General features: G+C 29.7%; 1 protein-coding gene across 1 annotated transcript; it reads right to left on the reverse strand.

Annotated features, from left to right (window-relative positions):
• Window positions 1-267: 267 nt before the first annotated feature.
• LOC100163030 (bone morphogenetic protein 4) lies at window positions 268-11,985 on the reverse strand. Its single transcript, XM_001944732.5, has 3 exons — window positions 11,513-11,985; window positions 5,367-5,854; window positions 268-2,010 (listed from the first exon to the last, which is right to left on the reverse strand). Exons 1-3 carry the CDS (start codon window positions 11,730-11,732, stop codon window positions 1,654-1,656), a joined length of 1,065 nt encoding a protein of 354 aa, XP_001944767.1. The 5' UTR covers window positions 11,733-11,985; the 3' UTR covers window positions 268-1,653.
• Between the last annotated feature and the right edge of the window lie 1,285 nt (window positions 11,986-13,270).

Here is a 13,270-nt window from a genome sequence, read left to right on the forward strand (position 1 = left end):
TTTTGTATAGTGTGTATGTCAAAAATCAAAATCCTGCACAAATGGATATTGACAAATTAAAATAATATTGAGTGACCTATACAATTTAATTTACTTATGTATATTTTGATAGAACGATCGTACTTACGTATAAAATACATATTTATAAATTTACAATCATTATTATATGATGTTAGTACAAATATTAGTAATCTAATTAAAATAAGGAGTACACTCTACAGATAAATAGGTATAAGTTTAAAGTTTTAAAAGTAGGTTTTGTTTTTGTTTGGTATTTACACATTTATTATTCAATTTTTGTTAATTACATAAATATCTTAAAATATTCAAATGAAAATGAGTTGCTTAAAAATAGTATCAATAATTTTAAACATAAGATAATGATGTAACATAATATAACATTGTATTAAAATTATAATAGTTAATAGGTAGATACATCAGATAAAATTTCTGTATGATAATATTATAATCTTCACGTACCTACCTACCGTCACCAAACATTTGCGTCGTCACATTCATAATATCTAATTCAAAATAAACAATTTAAAAACAAAGTAATAATATTATAATGGTAAGCACATTTCGTCGAGGTGGATAATAATTTTAATTACCATCCAACTGTATAACACGCATTTATTCAAGTCTGAATAATATCACACACTCGAGTGCGTAAGAAATTTTTTTAAAAAAATAAATAAAACTATCGCAACCGTTGTCGAAAGAAGCGATTTGGACCAACTATCGGACGTATGAATATAATATAGTATATTATGATTTATTTATTATTTATGTATGTGACGTCATGGAATGTTTATATTATATTATTATTATCATAATAATTAATATTATTGAGCACTTATCTGTTATCGTGGTCCACGGACGATAACAATATAATAATAATAGTATATTTCAATATTACAATTTTTCAATAAATAGCATTAATATAATAACGGTTTATAAATATTGCGCAAGGACAATGATATACCTATAATATGCACTAACCAAAGCTATACAAAACACCACATGGTTTGGTAACACTGAATTTTTCCTTTTGTCACTGCCTGTAATAATATTATTATAATATTTCAATGTATTGTTCACGAAGCGAAATATTTTAATAATAATACGAACGTGTAATCATTATTTATAAAATACAATATAGTATATGTATAAGTAATTTAGGAATGGAGTGATCCATTCAACGATGTCTGCGCTTATAATATTCCAGATCGATCTTGTGAGTACGATGAAAGCATGAATTATTTTTATACGGCTTGAAGTATATTTTATAATACTACATTGTTACGAGGAAATCGTGTAATTTACTATATTGTATAATTAACATTTTTTTTTTTAGTTTCTAAATGTTGATGTATGATGTAAACAAACACTTCAGACTACATAATATTAGGTATAGTAAATATACTTTTTTTCGAAATTACAAAAATCAAGTCGGAAAGTAATCACAGCCTCTGACAATAACGCCAATAATCAATAATGATAGGTACACGGTGTATCAGGAGTATCTGCAGGCACGATCGCATTTTGGAGCTATATTTGAATGTGTGTCCCCAGATCATTAGGACACGCCCGGCAAAACAATAAATAAATTACATCATGACGTCACAACCGTGGTCGCGGTAAGGAACCTCATCACTTGCACGAGCACGTGACCACCCTCATGTCGGGGTAGCTCTTGAGCAGCACGTGGTTGGATCGGTCCATGTAGAGCAGCGTGAGCGGGGCGAGCGTGTCCGGCACGCACGAAGGCTCAGGCACGTCCCACAACCGGCCGAACGACCTGGCCAAGCTCTGCACGGTCGCGTGGTTGGTGGGCTTGGACCCCTTGCCCAGCGGGAACAGGCAACCACCCGCGCAGTAGTTGGTCTCGAAACCCTTCGGGTAGATCACCCAGTCTTCCCAGCCGATGTCTGCGAAGTTAAGCACCAGCTTCTCCATCCGGCACTGGTCCGCGCCGGTAAACGTGATCGTGTCACCCGTGTCCACGGCCTGCAAGACACACGTCATATATTATAATATTATTAAATAAGTAACAACACAACTAATGTACATATGGCAAATTAAAAAAATATATATATAATATATTTTATTTAAATTTTTAAGCCTTAAAAATTGTAATATTTTTCCAAAATGTTGTTTTGTGACGAATTAAAATTATGCAAACAAAATACTAAAAAAAAATTTAGTTTTCTAAGACAAAGATTGTCTTATGTAAAATGGATCACTCCGTATATATATCGATGATTAGAGGTTTGAATAACGTTTTATTTGTCGTTGTTAATTTAATATAATATTAAATATATCGAAAAATAGTGGACCGATAGCACATACGTATTATCGATATTATTAACGGCGTAAAACTAAGAACATAATATTAATTATTATTTAAACCAGCAAAAAAGTTTGAACTCGTAACTCGACGTGTGCACTGTTGTTTGACTACGTTAGGTATTTCAGGGGGGCACCCAGTCCGCTCCTCATATATTTTAAATTATGTTTCCTATACATATTATAGATTATGTCTGTTATCTAATAATAAATCAAATAAAAATTATTGTCATAAATATTATGGATATTGATTGTATTATCATTAGTTTATTTATTGATTTAATTAAATCCATTATCTATGAAAAATCGAGGTTCTTAAATGTATATTTATAATTTAAAATTAGTTACCTATAGGAATTTTAAAATTGTTTTACTTTACACAGAATAATTTACTTAAATAATAAAAATCATTAAAAGCTGCGATGCTGTCGACAAAATTAATTCTTCTAAACACAAAATTGATACGTTATAGCTATACGTTAGAGAGATATCACGAAGATAATCTGAACATATGGATACTTCCCGTCCTATTAATAGTATATATAAAATCCTATTTTAAGTTGTAATAATTTTAAGTATTTTCAAAATTAATTTAATATAAATATATATATATCGCAAAATATTAAGACCATCTTTGCTCAGAATCGACTTATCATTGAATTCAAATTTAACACATATATTACAGTGACTTACTCAATGACGAAGTACATTTTTCACCTACCGTAGAACAGCAAAGCGGTTACCTACTTACCCCATTTTTATTTATTTATTGTTTATACTATTTATAATTTAGTTATTTAAATAAAAACTAAAAAGTGTTCATTTCAATGAACAGTTGTTTTAATCGTCCGTCGAATGATTATTTATTTGCAATGTAAAGAAATATTTGTCATGATACATTAGTTCTACTGTGTTTTATATACTACATGTTCGTATTATTATATAATATAGCCTAAATAAATACTCTGGAACGGCGACTGTATTCTGCCAAAATGACAAAACTTGAATTTAATTAACTACTATCTACGAGTAGTTGCATCTACAAATAATTTTATATTTTATTACATTAAAATCTAAATTGTTCAATACGTATTATAAAATATATTGAAAATATTTTCACACGAATTATTTCAAAGCATTATGATTTCAAATTGATATTTTTTTTTACGTTAAAAAAGTACTCAAATAATTATCTAAATTCCAAAATATACCACAAAAATTGTTTAAAAAATTCATCAACTTTTTATACTTTATAATTATTTTTTTCATTAGGTTTTTAATCGCTTTTTAATAGGTTTTATACTATGCTTGAGCAACTGCAGTGTGTTTTGTTTATGCATATTATACCTTCTTTAATTACTTACTAAAACTGATTAAATATTGTAGGATGGAATTTTTACCTATTCGCTCAATTACAATTTATTAATGAATCGACTTTCTATTATTACTATTTTTTATTTTAAGGAGTATTATGCACTATTGCATAAACAGTGTTGGGAATTATCTAGATAAAATTATTTCTTTATCTATATTAGCTACATAAAAAAAAATTAATTATCTAATTATCTCATCTAGATAAATATAATGGTTATCTGTGGTAATTTATCATTATAAATAATATAATAATAAGAATATTTTTAAATACTAAAATAGTCAATAATTTACGAGAACCGAGTAGTGATTCCAAATTCCAATACTTATTATTATAGTTAAAAAAAGAAATGTTTACTGAAATATTGTCAGTTTTATTTTGTTATTTTATTTTTATTCAAGTTGTATTAAAAATTAAAATTTTATATTATTTTAGTTGAGAAATGACATCAAGGATTTATTAATTAAAAATATTTCCTAATTACTAATTACTAATAAATTACATTATTTATAACATAATTTAAAAACAAATTATCTATTTTTTTATCTAGATAAATGTATGTGTATTTTTATCTTTATCTAGATAAAAAAAAATTATGTTATATTTTATCTTATCTAGATAAATTTTGAATGAATTATCTGTTATTTTATCCAGATGATTTTTTGGTTATCTTTTCCTAACACTAAGTAGTACCTATATTTTTAATTCTATTTAGCTAAAAGTGCTTTAAAATATTATTCATAATGGAACATAATATAATATATTAAAATCAAAATATAGATAGTATACTTTGAAGTATAAAAAATCAAAATAAAACACTGAACAACAACTATTTCTAAAACTTAAGACAAAATATAGTTACACTTGTACCTATAATATAGATGTCTTATTCACATGGACCAATTCGAAACTTTAACAATTACTATAAAGCTTTAACAAAATCAAAAATATTATACTTATTTAAATAATGTAATGATATGTTGTATTAGAAAAATATTACATTTTTAGTCTGGTCACGACTTTTCAAATTTTCCGCAATTCTATAAAATTTGAAAATTAAATTTTATATTTTATTTGCCACCTCAATTATAAGACTTTTCCACTAATCTACTACCCAATACCTATTTAGGGGGGGGGGGGTTGATAGGGTGTATTATATCGACCAAAACACACTTTACAGGAAAAACTCTCATACCTCATAGATTGGTCCGATTTCCGTACATTTTTTTTGTTAGATAGAAGAATATTTTTTACAGGGCGCATTGGACTTTGGTTTTTGATTGCGTTGCTAAAAACAAATAATAATACAAAAACTAAAAAGTTGTAAAAATTGACTAAATTAAAACTCGTAATATAAGATTTCGAAAAATAATTTTGAAAATCCAAGTCCAATGCGCCCTGCAATAAGTCTTCCTCTATTTAACAAAAAAAAAATTACGGAAATCGGACCAATCTACGAGGCGTGAGAGTTTTTCCAGTAACGCATATTTTTGAGCAAAAAAACAGGTCGCGCGCAGGCCCCTTAAGGAGCCTGTTGCCGATGCCATTATATAGTATTGACTTAGTTTATTAAAATAACTAAAGATAAGAATCAGAAAAATAACTTATTGTTTATATTTTTATTTAAGTGTAAATATTTCATTACCTGTAGTTTATTGACTCGTGACACTTTTTGCTTCTTCTTCTTTCGTTTTGGCCCACTCGTGAAATGATTTCGTTTAACGTCGATTTCATTATCAGCCACTGACCTCTTGCGTCTTTTAATTGTAGTTTCAAACAGCAAGTTTGCCAATTCGTTGCCTTTTGCATATCCATCACCAGTGGTTATCGAATACAACACTAGTCCAATAGACAATTTTGCCGTACCTTCCATCTGGACGACTAGTTGGTCGAAGCCATTTAATGGCTTTGGACCCAAAACGTTGACCAAATCTAAAGTGCCATGTATTGTTCCCGACCCTAAATACGTTTTCGATATGGTTTGTTTAGGCAAAGCGAAAAATGATACATTTATGGCCTTGCTAAATTGATGATTTGTGTTAGGTTCAAGCTGAAGGACTGCTTTTTGGACGATTTCAGAGGGGTCAAGTGTACTCAGGTCATAAACAAACTGACTGAACGCGCCATGTGATTCTGAAACAAAATAAAATACACGCATATTACCATCATGAAACAAAACTACCTAGGCACTTAGCAGGAAGTTTTAAAAAAATGTTTTAAAATAAATGCCATTTATCTTTTGTTAAGATTTTAATCAAGCGACATGGTCTCCATTAGTGTAATTGTAACATTATAGTATATTTATAATCGAATTTATATACACTATTAAATTGTTTATAAATTACCACATTAGCATTGTAAAACCAAATAATTGTTATATTGGAATTACTGGTGATTAAATGTCAAGGTAGTTGGATTATTTATGGTATATAACCATTCGGGTAGGTATTAAGTTCTTTAACAATTATTTTATTTTTTAATTTCCCTGGTCGTAAATAGTAATACTATTTATTTGTTTCCATTAACAATATTACAGTTAATCTTTATTCTTTATATAGAAATATAATATAATTACTATTTGCAGTAGGTAATGTAGGACGTCTTTTAATACTATATACATAATATATATACTACGAGGTACCTGCTACATCGTTTATATATTTCATTAACTGTACATTTTTTATTTCAATATATTTTATCTATACTAGGGATCTTGAACCTTTTTAGGCTGCAGACCATCTATGTTTTTTTTTAAATCTCGCGGGCTACATTAATTGTAATAAAAACAATTATTAAATGATAAAAAATTTGTTAAAAAGATACATTAAAATGTGTTCACAGGTATCAAATAAAGACAAGGCGGGCTAAGGCTCCAGATCTGTACTAGGTATTGTTTATTATTTACAGATTTGTCAACATACTTTTAAAATATGAAATAAAATGGTTACAGGTATCTAATAGATAATGTCATGTTGTTCTGTGTACTTAAATGTATGTTCAAATAGTTGGCTGAACAGAAAATTAAAAAAATTATTATTGTATTATATTATTGTAAAAATAATGAAAACTCAAATTATCAACACATTGTGGTGACAATTACGTGGAATAAAACATATTGATAGAATTGATTAAACCGTATTTATTATGAAGTTAACATATAATATAGAATATTGATACCATTGTTGTAACTTGTAGTGTTCTAATATTATTTAAGTATTTTCCAAGTGTGGGTCTATTATAATAACATCTTCTTTGGATTGATTTTGATCAAACGTTGTATTTTTCGACAACCCATAATCACGTTTTACAAACTAGGGTGTTTAATATCATTATTGCGAACACGCGAATCTGTCAGTGCTGTCGTTACCTCCTTCCGCGTGTCATACCACCGACCTCCATAGTCATATTTATAATAAACGCATGTAGGTACCCTACCTGTACTGCATACCCACATACTTTAAAACGTCGATAATCCGTTTATCTTTTTCTTGTATCGTGGAAGTCGCAGATAACGACCCCTTAAATCCGATTTGTCGGGGCCAGACTGACAAGGCAGAATCTCAACAGAAATCCAGTTTTTAAAATATAATATATCTAATGTAATCCCGAATTCCTCGTGTATTCCCATGTACCTTAATAATAATCGTCTGTAAGTATGTATGTGTGTGTATGTGTGTGTGTTTGTGTGTGGTTTGGGGGATGGGGGGTTGTAGAAGGGGTGTGGGTGGGAAGAGGAGTTACAAAGGATTAAAAACGTGTGTCGCCCCAGAGAGACACGTCTGCCTAAGTATGGGACGGGCAGTGGCAGCGGCGGTCTCGACGGCGACGGCGACGGCGGCAGTGGCGGCGACGAACCAATTGACAAGCCATTAGATTAGACACTCGCATTGACCCTAAGGACGCGACGACGACGACGACAACGAGCACCTGCATTTATGTGTATCTTACCTCGGACAAAAGTCTTTTGTCCCTGGCGCCACGACCATTTCCTACGGCCCACCGCTGGGTTACATTTTGTCTTCTTCTTTTACACACACACCCACCCATGCACAGACACACATAGAACATTTTTTTCCACTTTGTTCGCTCCTTACACATATATTTTATAGTATACTGCATACGATATTAAACGAAAATTGTCTCCCAAACCGGCCAAATATTCCATAAGACTAAAATCGTAAAAACAATTACAATCGGTTTTTCATACACACAGAAAGCCCACGGTCTGCAGACAACAAGATGACAAAATATACTTATGGAGTGTAGTAATATTATTATTATTTTTATTTTTTTCGTGTGTTTCCATAACGACGATGTTCCTAAACGTTATCCAGACGGCGTCGCTACGCAAATTAAACGGAAGTAGAGTAGGCAAGGCGCCAAATTTGAAACTCCGAAAACGACCCTTTTTTCCCCATACGCTTTGTATGTATATACACCCCGAATACCAGAATTTATGTCTTTTTCTAATGCTTGTATGAAGTGTCGTCGACACACCCGTACTACATTCTGGCATGAACGAAATTCCAAATTACTATAGAAATTCAAACACAATAATAATAATAATATGTACATTATATGTTATACTGTACAGGAAGAAATCAAACATAGAAGTAAGTATACTGATCTACTGTTACTATCAAAATTTCATTAAATATAACTACAAAAGTATATTATATACAGTTAAATTGAACATAATATACATTTATTTTATAAAATCTATAGTCAAAATTATAATTTAAATATATTATGTAAACTATTTATTCACAACTACTAAGACAAGTATAAACTCCATTACCAATCATTCAAAATTGAAATTTTGGCATGAGTTTCATTTTTAATAATCTTATAATGGATATAGGCACTACGGGTTTGTAATTAAGTTATACGAAGTTCTAAAAACAATCAATCCAGTGGAAAGTTTTCAGTTGTTATTCGAGTCAACTCTTTACACCGAACTTTGATAATAATTGGATTTCTGCGACCAACCAACCAGGGCTTAAATGAACTTTTATTTTCACATACCGACCTGACTTGACAATTAGATCCAATGAAGTCGAAAAGTAATTTATAGAAATGAGTCACTGGCCAACTCGAGCACACTCAATAGTCAACACAATAGTTATACGATATTTTATGAGTTTAGAAATATTTTGAATAAGTACATCGAAACCAATTAAACAAACAATAGTTATAAATTGTTTTATTCGATGCGTAAAAACAATATTACCAAAAGAACTTTACGTCGTACTTTTATTTGTTTATTTTGAATGATGTTTGAATTTGGATGGTAGGTAGGTAATATACTTCATTTAAGTGCTATAAATCAAAATAAAGTAAATCAATGTAGGTAATAAAATATACCCCATGGAAATAAATAACAAAAGATCAACAAAATACTACTTTAAAGTATTACACTAATACGCAACACAATACTTTTGTTAAAGTATTTTAAAGACATTTTTAGGTCACCTGGTTTGACGCCACTGGGTTTTTTTTTTTGGCGCCTACACAAGAAAGGTAAACGTAAAGAATTGTATACTATGCTGTTCGTATAGACATAAAATACCTATAAATGTTAATATATTTTATATGGTATTAGGTGTATTAGCCAATAGTTCACAATTTATTTAGCTACAAATAACCCTATTGTACTTTGTTGTAATACTAAAACCAACAATTCTCTTTAAATTGCATATTATTGATTTAAATATTAAGATATATATATTATACTAAGAATATTAAGTAATAATCGGATATTGTTTGCGTATATAATATAGTAACATAATATTATAGTTATCACAAACATAAATGTAAGTATTTATTATTTACTAATAATTGTAATAGTTATTACCAAACTAATTTAAAACAAATATTACTACATTTGTAGATATACTTAATACTACAATATACTTATGCGATTTAACGCATACAAATTTAGGCCGTTGTTAAAATAAATAAAATATTTTTTACACCCTCATAATTTTAATGTTAGTTGAGGTAATTTTTTAAATACTTAAAAATTATATCTTTTAACTTATAATTAGAGGTGACAATATACTAAAATACTTATAATACGCTTCCAACCGAATATTATCCTTAATAAAAAATATCTAACGCGTTATTGTACCATAAACAAGATTTTTAATAACGTTGGTCATTTTTAAATGAATAATAACTTAACAAAAAAATAATATATGTATTAATGTTATAAATCTTATTATTAGTTATACGGTAAGTAATAGGTATAACAAATATTTCATGTCGAAGCAAAACATATGTTACAGGTACCTATTTATATAACATTAATACCATATAAATATTGAAAATAAAATATACCAGAAACATAAAAATATCAATAAAATAAATACCTACTTATTATTCTAGTTTCTTTTTAAATGTATTATTGATTTTATGCAACATGGTATTTTATATACCTACTTAAGTAATATATATTATGATAAGAAAATGGCACTTTTTTCACTTCGAAAGCCTTAATTGGGAAACCCCATCACTATATTATGTAGGTAATTATTTATTTTAATAATTAAGCTTATTATTCAGTTCTGTAACAGATGGTCAAAATATAAAAAGTTATGTTAAAACAAAGTGTTTAACAATATAACTGCTCAAAAGTGTTTGAAGAAAAAACAGAGGTATAATAAAATAACGTTGTATTCGATTTTCTGTAATCTTTTCAATATATTTAATACAATTGATTAAATGCAGTGGCGTATTGGCGTAGCCAGGATTTTGTTTTTGGGTGTGGAGCTAATGATTTGTTATATAGCTATATAAGGGAGGCTTAACTAGGATCCGTCATAAGTATGCCATTCTGATTCCGTAAGTGTATATAACAATTTAGACTTTTGCAGCAAACTTCGTACAAATTAATTTTTTAATACAAGGTTATATTTAGCGTAATAGAATCACAAAATATTGAAATAATTTTTAAATGTCCACGGAATTTCTGAAAAAACTGTTCATTCCCCTGTCACCTGACTATACGCGTAATAATATAATATATGATATAGGTAGGTAACTAATAATTAACATTATTAATCAATGGGAACTATACGTTTATCCATTACTATTTTTTACAATATTAAAAATAAGCCACTGCTGTAAAAATATCATTGGTTTTGTTAAATTTTGTTGAAAGTAAATACCATTTGTTATAGTGTTTATAAGTATGTAATAGCAAACAGTTAAAATTCTTACCTACAAACCTAAATATACCTATTTACCTACATTAGAAGTCTAAGATAAAAAAGAAGCTCATAATCTAAAATAAATTACATAAATTGATAAATAAATCGATTTTTTAGATAATAAATACAACTTTTATACAAAGACAGTTGGTATAATATACTAAACATTGTAATTTAAACTAAAGAAGCTAAACGTGATTTCTGCAGAACATAAATTTGGTTTGTTCAATATCACTCGTAAGACAGAGACAATATATCTGTATCGTCTCCTCTTCATGTATAAAATGTTACTTGAACGATACAAAACATATTATTATACGATAATGCAATTGATTAAACTACCGATCCTACCAATGCATTTTGACCATTATTGCGTTAAACTATATCTATTTTATTCTACATACTATAATTATTGTAAACTTGATTTAAAACTATTCTCAAACAGGACACCAAAAAGACCGTATATAATACTATTTTTGTATACAATATACATAATATATTATAATATAGTATATATCTAGTCTATGATAATTTTTATAAATACAATAATATATTATAGTAAGATGTTAATTATCGTTACCCGTCGTCGGCGTGATACTCCTTATCACGTCGTATCGCCTATTTCCCGTGTCTTCGTACAACTCGTACATGTAGCTGGGTACCTGGACGTCGGCAGTGCGGTTTTCCATCGTCTCGATGCGGAACATCTTCATCAGAGTGTCGCTCACGCCCTCCGCCGCTCGGCAGCAGTACGGCACGGCGAGCACCGCTACGGCAACGATCGCGTACAGACGACACATGGCCGGGATACAATGCGTCGGCTAACCGTGGACAAATACGCGCGAATTTCGTACGGTAGAACGTGTTCTGTCGACGACCCGTGTGTGACACTTGCAAGGGACCAGACGCGACTGTAGCCACTTTGGTCTTGGTCTCTCTCCTCCGCAGGTAGATGCGACGATGGGTGTGTACCTGACCTACGCACGCAGAGAGACCATTATTATTATTATTATTATATAGTACCTACCTGTCCCCGGGACCTCTAATACCGGCCGTGGTACATGTCGTTTGCGTAAGCGTGTCGAACCTTTTTTTTTCCACTTCTTTCCCTCCACTCGCGCACACCACACTGCCGTGCGGCATCGACAATTAAATATGGACCGGAACGTATATCAAAGGGAAACGGGTCCACGATCTCGGCCATTAGAATAATATTCGTAGAAAGGCACGTCAATAAACGGAAAGACGTGTTTAACGTATTTGTTTTGTTTTGATTCTTTTTTTCCTTCTTCTTCTTCTTCCGCCACATCACTCGGCGGACTGCGGCAGTGCGTCTCGAATGGGCAACCTGTTAAAATATAAGCACGTTCCCAAAACGCGAGAGTTAAATGCTTTGTAAATATTTAAAAAGGATTAAATTTATATTATATTTTTCAATATTTTTGCAGATGGTTATAATTCCGGCACAACAATAATATTATTATTGTCAACGGAATGCCACGTTTGTAATACGGCAAATAAACAAAACCGCCCAAAAATGTCTTTCGAATATTTACGATGAATATGATTGTAAATTCAATCAAAAATGTATTTGTGCTGCAACAAAACGAAATTAATTTAGTTGATTTCTACCGACAATATGATAATATATTTTAACAGTGTGTTCTGGATGTAGCCATGTAAGCATTCATGTAAAAACACTTATGCTGCTACATAAACCATAAACGTATACTACACGTGAATACATTTGGTTACAATAATCAATATGATTCTTCGAAATCACAATCGTTTTTGAAACATGTGCATCTGGTCCCAAAAATATTTATTATTTAAGTTTTCATTTTTCTAAAATGTTTTCGGTATACTTAAATTTGTCAACGAGAATAAAAAAATCACGAATAAAGTATCTATTTTCCTAATAATTATAATTCAACCAACTTAAGTTTGTTCTAATAAAATCACAATATGAATATATAGGTACTCTGATCAATAATAAATTGTAATCTATATTATGTAATATGTGTAGGAACTAGTAATTATTTTCGTATTGAGTCAACCATATCCAAGCAGTAGATGTAAGAGTATAGCTTTTGCAAAGCTAAAAGTCCATTGTTCTATTAATTTTGAAAAAATGGTATTATTACATACCAAATGATTACTCGATGGTAAAAATATAACATTAATGTGTATTTTAATAATTGTTCCATTTAGATAATGACGGAAATTGTGTTGTTTTTATAAAAACATGAGTATTTTACACACGTTTATGAATGTTGACATTTTTGTTGTAATTCTAAAAAAAAGCAGAAACTTCTTTACTACAGTTAATGTTGTAAAA

This window comes from Acyrthosiphon pisum, chromosome A2 (genome assembly GCF_005508785.2).
Source record: "Acyrthosiphon pisum isolate AL4f chromosome A2, pea_aphid_22Mar2018_4r6ur, whole genome shotgun sequence".
Lineage (NCBI taxonomy): Eukaryota > Metazoa > Arthropoda > Insecta > Hemiptera > Aphididae > Acyrthosiphon > Acyrthosiphon pisum.